General features: G+C 49.1%; 1 protein-coding gene across 3 annotated transcripts; it reads left to right on the top strand.

Moving 5' to 3' along the window:
- The first annotated feature begins 850 nt into the window (after positions 1-850).
- On the top strand, positions 851-3841 carry LOC121031583 (chymase). 3 transcript variants are annotated; one of them, XM_040476823.1, is made up of 6 exons: positions 887-967; positions 1315-1413; positions 1639-1789; positions 2503-2638; positions 2865-3119; positions 3508-3841. In XM_040476823.1, the coding sequence occupies exons 3-6, from the start codon at positions 1686-1688 to the stop codon at positions 3649-3651; spliced, it is 639 nt and encodes a 212-aa protein (XP_040332757.1). In that variant the 5' UTR covers positions 887-967; positions 1315-1413; positions 1639-1685; the 3' UTR covers positions 3652-3841. The 3 variants fall into 3 exon arrangements, with proteins under 3 accessions (XP_040332755.1, XP_040332758.1, XP_040332757.1); XM_040476821.1 differs by lacking the exon at positions 1315-1413 and having other exon boundaries at positions 851-967; XM_040476824.1 differs by lacking the exons at positions 1315-1413; positions 1639-1789 and having other exon boundaries at positions 852-967.
- Positions 3842-8187: the final 4346 nt, after the last annotated feature.

Here is an 8187-nt window from a genome sequence, read left to right as displayed (position 1 = left end):
CTCCATAGATCTTTCTTCTGCCTATGAACATCTGGTTCAGAGGATGAGAGAGACCAGATCAATGGTTTTCAAATTATAGGTGGTCACCCTTTAAGTGGGGTGCTGTCCATATTTTAGTATGGAGTAGATGGGGCTCCTGGGTGGCTCAGTGAGTTGAGTGTCCAACTCTCGATTTCAGCTCAGGTCATGATCTCGAGGTTCGTGGGATCAAGCCCCACATCAGGCACTGCACTGTCAGTGTAGAGCCTGCTTGGGTTCTCTCTCCCTCTCTCTGCCTCTCCCCTGCTCGCTCGCTCTCTCTCTCTCTCTCTCTCTCTCAAAATAAATAAGCATTTAAAATTTTTTAAATAAAAAATAAAAAATACAGAGTGGAATGGAATGAATGGGAACTGAAAGCATTGCACATGACAAGGATAAATATTGTTTCCCAAAACTTTTGATTCATTTGTACATGTGTGTTTGTGCTCATGTAGTCACACATGCATATATATGGCTACTGGGTCCCTTTGCAAAATGCACTTCCTATTGTGGGCCATAAAAGCGCATGTGTTTCTGGATGCTCTGTGTAAGGACTCTCCCCACCCATGTTTCTGATGAGCCTGAAACCAGCTGCCCTGACTGCGAAAGACACAATCCCTCCACCTCCCCTCACGAGATAAGGCACCATGGTTGAAAGCTCATCCTGGAAGCCAAAACTTGGGGGTCAGACCTCCACTTCACCTCCAGCAAAACAGAGGGTAACTTGGGGGAAACTTCTGATCAGAAAGATCACCAGTTTAGGATGGGAGAAGAAAACATGACCACACAGTTCCTGTGGTTACCAGCCCAGCCCTTCGCGCATCGCTGGAGTTATAAAACCCAAGCCGGAAAACAGAAGCAGCATCTGCCCGGGGCAGCCTCTCTGAGAAGATGCATTTTCTTCCTCTCGCCCTGCCGCTCCTTCTCCTCTGCTCCAGAGCTGAAGCTGGTGAGTCCTTCCCTCTGGAAGCTGCAGTATCAGCCCCCAACACAGTTTAGTCTGAATATAGCTGACTCTTAAACAAGATCACAGGATCTCTCTGCAGGAATCCAGAGTGAAGTTCCACTTGGGATATGCCTCCCCCACCCCCCAGTCTCTGCAGCCTATGGTAGTTCCCAGGGACAAGGAACCCCATTGACTAGGGGAAAGCCCGAACAGGTGGGAGGAAGAGGGGGGCATCTTCTCATGACTTAAGGTGAGATGTTGGGTAGGAGGTCCTATGTTCTCTTCATCTTCTGAGCTTCGGGGCTACACTTTACCTCGTAATGTGGCCATTCTCTGACACTGCCCTCAAGGTTTGGAGCAGGTTGAGACCAGGACCTGGAGAACTGGCCCTGCCCAGTGGAAGAGGAGCATTGAGGTCCCAGGCACAATGGCTGTGGGGGAAATCTGAGGTGAAAAATGCCTGAATGGCATCTGAGCCCAGATTGGCTGTTGTCCCTGGAAGAAGGAGTGAGAATTTATGTGAGAGTTTGTGGGTGGGGACACCAGATACCCGAGCCTCCTGAGGGGGCAACAGGCAGAGTACACAGTGAGGATGAGATTAGAGAGAAGCCCCTCTCAACTTTAGCTCAGCCTATGCATTCTCTGTGTTCAAGCCCTGGGGATCTCTGTTCCAGGAGAGATCATCGGGGGCACAGAGTGCAAGCCACACTCCCGCCCGTACATGGCCCACCTGGAAATTGTCACTCTCCAGAATAGACTGTTATTTTGCGGTGGTTTCCTGATAAGACGGAACTTTGTGCTGACGGCTGCTCACTGTGCAGGAAGGTGACACAGCAGGGTCCCATTTATCTCCCTTCTGGAGATTAACAGCTAGGGTGGCAGCCAAGGACGTACCCTTTGGCGGTCTGAGGGGAGGCTCCTGGGGCTGGGACAGGCAAGACTTGAACTTATGGAACTTGGTCCCATAATTGATGAGATGCCCTGATCTTCAATCACTGTGAGCTCGGCTCCCCTACAGAGAGGAAAAGGAGGCCCTATCCAAAAGTCCCTCCTGTAAAAGTAGCTTCCCTCTCCCAACCCCACCCAGTTTTCTAGGTCACTTCCTCTATGCCCTTTCCAAGAACACTGGCCTTTAATTCTCAGGGACCTGAGCCATCTTTCCAGGGGAGGCAGACAACAGGGTCTACTAGGGATCCCACCACCTCAACTCCCCCTTTCCTCTGATATCTCTGGCCCTCACACAGGGCTCCCTAAATTAGGAAGTGCTAATCCTGTCCCCTGGGTCCTCCATGGCCTACTCAGTGTCCAGGAATTCCTGAGGGTCCTGGAAATTGTCCATGTTCCCTGAGAAAGCTATTCCCTGAGTAAAATATGAGCCCCCACCCCAAATGCTACAAGTGGTCCAGAGAAAGAGGGGTGATTAGAGTCCAGTGACCCCTGTGATAGACTCTAGTCCTCTTTTCTCAGAATGGGAACATCGCAGGAGAAACCTGAGACCATCACAGTTTCTCCTGGTCCTTCCTTCTCCCTCACAATAGGTCTATAATGGTCACACTTGGAGCCCATAACATACAAAAGAAAGAAGATACATGGCAGAAGCTTGAGGTCATAAAACAATTTCCTCACCCAAAATATGATGACAGTGCTTTTCTCCATGACATCATGTTACTGAAGGTAATAACTTCTTTCTCCACATTTCCCACTTTCTGTTCTCTTAGTTTTCTCCTTCAGGTCTCCATTGCCCTAAAATGTCCACAACCTGCCTCTGGACTCCAACCCCACTGACTCATGCCACCGGATGTAGTTCTAATGCAAAACAGTTTGCCCTGTCCTTCCCTGATTTCCTCCAACTGCCCTGTCACCCATTTCTAGCACTGACAGCCCCTCATGCCCTCCACAGTTGAAGGAGAAAGCTAACCTGACCCTGGCCGTGGGGACGCTCCCCCTTCCGCCCCAGTTCAACGTCATCCCACCCGGGAGAATGTGCCGGGTGGCTGGCTGGGGAAGAACACAAGTGAATGAACCAGGCTCTGATACTCTGCGAGAGGTGAAGCAGAGGCTCATGAATCCCCAAGCCTGCAGACACTACAGAACTTTCGACCACAACTTCCAATTGTGTGTTGGCAATCCCAGGAAGACAAAATCTGCATTTGAGGTGATCCTCGGACGAGGGTTCTTTTCTACAAGTCACTGTTCGGGGTCCAGACGTCTTGTGAAAGGAGATGGGGTGGGAAGGTTGTCAGCCAGCGACAGGGTTTCAGATCATGGGCCTAAGGAACTGGAATCACCCCTCTGCAGATCCATTCCCTGCTCCTCCCCCACCCATGGCCCCGTGCAATCTCTGGGCACCCCTCCCAGGCTGCTGCACAGGGCACATGAGGTGGCCAGAAGGAAACAGAAAAGGGGCATCACACCGAAATGCATAACCCCATGAGGAACCAGGGCTGCTGGGTCTGACCCCAGGTCTCACTGGGAGTAGATGACTTCCCAGCTCACCTTCTGTGTTCTCTCTCTCTCTCTCTCTCTCTCTCTCTGCCCCACAGGGAGATTCAGGGGGCCCTCTTCTGTGTGCTGGGGTGGCTCAGGGCATCATCTCCTATGGACGGAAGAATGCAAAGCCCCCTGCTGTCTTCACCCGGATCTCCCACTACCGGCCCTGGATCAATGAGGTCCTGAAGCAGAATTAAGCCTCGATGGAGCCTGGGCCGGCCTGAGGGGAAATCTGGAACCAGACCTGAGCAGGCTTTCTGTGCCACTCACTTTCAAGCTGCCTCTGATCTCTGCTGAGGCCCTGCCACATCCCTCAGACCCACAAGGGCCCCTCCAGGGCACAGAATCCTCAGTAAACCTCAATAAAGACCCAGCTTTCAGACGTGAGGATGTGTCTTCTCTCTGATGCTCTCTTCTCTTGGCACAATGGAACTGGCCTCCAGCCTAAGCAGCCTACAAGCTTTGGAAAGGGTCGGGGTGTGTGGGAGCAGGAGGGGGGGGGGCCGGGGGGGGGAGGGTGTGAGTGTGAGATACAGAGAGGAAATAATGAAGAAAACTTAGGGAAAGAAAGAAGGGAATCCCTGGAGAGACAGGATCCTTATTTCCAACTTAAACAAGATGTTATGCCAGATCCTTGCTGTAATCATCAACTCTATACTGATTCGAAGTTATCTTTAGTAATATCCAGAATCACTAAGAACATTGTGAATCACAGGCAAAGATGTAGGATATTTAGGGCATCCCTGATCTCTCCCCACCAGGTCCCAGGAATAGCGCCCCTCCACTAAGTTGTGCCAACCAGACATGTCTCAGGGCATTGCCAAGTGTTCTCCAAGGGGCAGGGGAGCAGGAATCATCCTCAGTGAGAACCACCGGTTTAGATACGTGATGCAGGGAAGACAGTTGGTTCCACATAGGGCCCTCCTCGCAGTCCACCTCGATAAGAGGAGATCTACCATCTGCGGGGCTTCAATCTGAGATGCAGAGAAGATTGTCTCTCACTCCCTGATGCAGAACAGAGAGCTGGAGCAGATAAGGGGGGGATAGCATCACAGTTCTGCATGAGCAACTCCCAGCCACAAGGGCCGTACCCAAACCAGTAGGAAGTCAAAACCCTACAGCCTGCTCAACACAAAGTCTTGCCAGCTGAGAGACTGGCTAGAGAAGAGAAAACAGGTCAGAAGGACAGGAGACAGGCACAACAGGAGCCTGAGGCCTATAGCCCTCCTGGCTTCTGAGGGTATGGTGAATCGCTGCCTCGAGCGAACTCTTTCTAGCAATTTGCCTGAAAAACATAATCAGAGATTATGTCTCTGATTACGTCTTACACAAAGATTCATGAACAAGGATTTTAATCTCAGCATTGTTAATAATGGAAAACTTGGAATCCCAGTCATGGAACAAAGTTTAAATGGTAAATTCAGGGTCGCCTGAGTGGCTCAGTCGGTTGAGCGTCCGACTTCAGCTCAGGTCATGATCTTGCTGCCCGTGAGTTGGAACCCCGCGTCGGGCTCTGTACTGACAGCTTGGAGCCTGGAACCTGTTTCAGATTCTATGTCTCCCTCTCTCTCTGCCCCTCCCCAACTCATGCTCTGTCTCTCTGTCAAAAATAAACAAACATTTTAAAAAATTGAAAAAAATGGTAAATTCAAATGATTGAATATTTTTTTACTGAATATTTTGAATTCGTTAAAAATTTGTTTTCAAAAATATTCAGTCATGTGGGAAAATGCAAAACTTCAATGTAAGGTAATGCAGGATTTGTTTTTCCTGGGAAGACCCTGGACTCTTCCTCTTCCCACTGTGAAATACCCCTTGACTGAATGTCCCTCCACCAGCCACAAGGGATTAAGAAGACGCTAACAGATCTTTGCCTGGATTATGTGATTTGTGACATTTGGGGCATTATTTTCTGAGTCTATGTTTTTTATTAAATGTTGAAAGGCTTCTGTCCCTACTCAACTTTTTGGTACTTTCAGTTTATTTGGATAGTTTAAAAGTGTTTGGAGTTTTGTGTTTGTGTTTTTGTTACGTGGCTTTAGGGCTGTGAAACACCACAGCTCCCCAGAAGAGGATTTGGCTGCATTCGTCTGAGTTCATTTCCTCATCAATCAGGAAACGATTGCATTATCAGGCCATGGTAGCCAAGAAGCAGAGATCTTTGCCAGTTTCTGTGATGGTTTTCCTGATGACCATCTTCTCTGATTTTCATCTCACGTATGCGCTTATCTGTGCTGGGCTTGCAGGCTCTGAAAAGTGCAGCATGATTTTCCATCGCCAGCCCCACCTCTGGGCTGTGAAACAGCCACATCCGTGTATTCTTTGGGCCTTTATCCTCAAAGGGTCTGTCTGTCAGGTCCCAGTATTGGCAGATGGCACAATCACACAGGATAATTTAGGAAAAGTTCGATGGAGGATCTATCTATGTGCAAAGGGAACAGGAAACCAATAGGGTGTGGTGACACATCCCAGAGGTGGCAAGAGTACGGAGCTACCACCGTCCCTTTGGCATGAAGGGGGTTGGGTAAGGAGTGGTTATTGGAACCCAGAAAGACAGCTGGAGCTCCACCTCTGCTTCCTCTAGCTGTAGCTGCAGGACAGGAGCTGTGGGCCATGGAAGGACCCACAGCCAACTGATTCTAAGTGGTTTCCCAGGAAAGGACTGTGTGAATAGATCCTACTGTATCACTCTCCTTCTGCTCCTGGATTCCTGACCATGCTCCCATTGGCCAATCCTTTTATCCTAAATTTATTTATTTATTTTGAGAGAGAGAGAGAATGTAGGAGAGGGGCAGAAAGAGAGGGAGAAAGAGAATCCCAAGCAGTCTCTGTGCTGTCAGCCCAGAGCCCACAGGGCTCCATCCCCTCACCCTGGGATCATGGCCTGAGCCAAAATCAAGAGTCAGACGCCACCAAACTACCCCAGGTTGAAAGTTCTCAAGCCACACCCTATTCTATTCCCAGCATCCTCCCTAACTCTTCCTCTTGCTTGACAGAAGAAGGCAAAGATCACATCACTGAGCCTTACATAGCCTCAAGCCTGTGCTAAAGTAGTTTCAGGTGCAGGAGAGGTAGCCGGCCCAGGAGGGATACCTTTGTGATTCATTTCTATGTGAGAGGCAGGGACCGCTACTTTTTTTTAAGGCAACCCCTCAAGAGGGAGACTTCTGGCACCTAGGTGACAGAGGCCACCAACAGGGCAAAGCCATTGCAGGAGCCAGAGAGACACCTTTCCATCACTGGGTAACAATGAAGGGCTATAACTGGCTCCTACAGACAGGGATATAACCTAGATCCCACCACTCCATCCCAAAAAGGGGACACACTCTCATGCTGGGAAACATGAGGGACCACCAAAGGAAACTCAGCTAACAGCTTCAGAACAGAGTGTTTGCTGTCTCTTCTGCCTTGTGTTTTGCCCCCTTTGTTCAGCATTTTATAAACAGCTTCTCTAGTCTCCCCCTGCCCCAGCTGCATCTGAGAGAGCTGCTGACCTCAGGTCCTCCTACCACCCTTGATCTGAAGTTCAGGAGATATCTTCTCATCCTTGGCCAAGGGAACCTACAAAATGTCCAGAACGTTTGAGGGCTCTTGCATATAGGATATGAGTGGGGAGTAATACTTGAAAACCTGATATGCAGCCGCGCCCCATCTGTTAGAGCTGAGACCTATGTGCCAAGTGACAAATGAAGTCCTCGTTCGTGTCTGTGTCACAGTAGGTCATTTGGGTTCTTGACCCCACACTATGGTCAATTCCCTGGACTCCGAGCGCATACTTGGCATGTATATTCGGGACTTAGAAGCTGACAGAACTCTCATAATGATTCCCTGATTTATGAAATAAGGTCCATTTTGGTAAGAAAGGCTAAGAGGAAGGGCACCTGGCTGGCCCAGTCAGAGGATAGAGCATGTGAGTTTGAGCCCCACATTGGGGGTAGAGACTACTTAAAAATAAAATCTTTTGGGGACACCTGGGTGGCTCAGTCGGTTAAGCATCCAACTTTGGCTCAGGTCATGATCTCACGGTCTGTGAGTTCAAGCCCCGCATCAGGCTCTGTGCTGGCAGCTCAGAGCCTGGAACCTGCTAAGGATTCTGTGTCTCCGTCTCTCTCTGCCCTTCTCCCACTCACATTCTGTTTCTCTCTCTCAAAAATAAATCAACCTTAAAAATTTTTTAATAAATAAATACATAAATAATTAATTTTAAATTAAAAAAAAAAGAAAGGCTAAGAGGAAGCATGTGTAGCTGCATTCCCACATCTGGCCAAAATGATAAATCAGAAACAATACAACATCCCAGATGAAATGGCATAGTGTAGTGGCACTCTTAAAGATTTAAGGGGCACCTGGGTGGCTTGGTCGGTTAAGCATCCGACTTCGACTCCGGTCACAATCTCGCGGCCCGTGAGTGTGAGCCCCGTGTCGGGCTCCGGACTGATGGCTCGGAGCCTGGAGCCTGCTTCCGATTCTGTGTCTCCCTCTTTCTCTGCCCCTCCCCCTTTCATGCTCTGTCTCTCTCTGTCTCAAAAATAAATAAATGTTAAAAAAAAAATTTTTTTTTTGAAGATTTAAAGGTGCAGGGGACAGTATCCTGGAAAGCCAGATATACCATGGCAAACAGCAATGGACCACCATAAACTTCACCGCGTAGTAGCCCCAACTGCTGCTGCTATTTTGTATGTCATATGTTTGCAAGAACAGATCAACACAGACTGTAGCATTTTATATGTGAC

Source organism: Herpailurus yagouaroundi, unplaced genomic scaffold (assembly GCF_014898765.1).
Source record: "Herpailurus yagouaroundi ecotype Mexico unplaced genomic scaffold, PumYag 141, whole genome shotgun sequence".
Classification (NCBI taxonomy): domain Eukaryota; kingdom Metazoa; phylum Chordata; class Mammalia; order Carnivora; family Felidae; genus Herpailurus; species Herpailurus yagouaroundi.
This window is presented reverse-complemented; position numbering and strand designations above follow the sequence as displayed.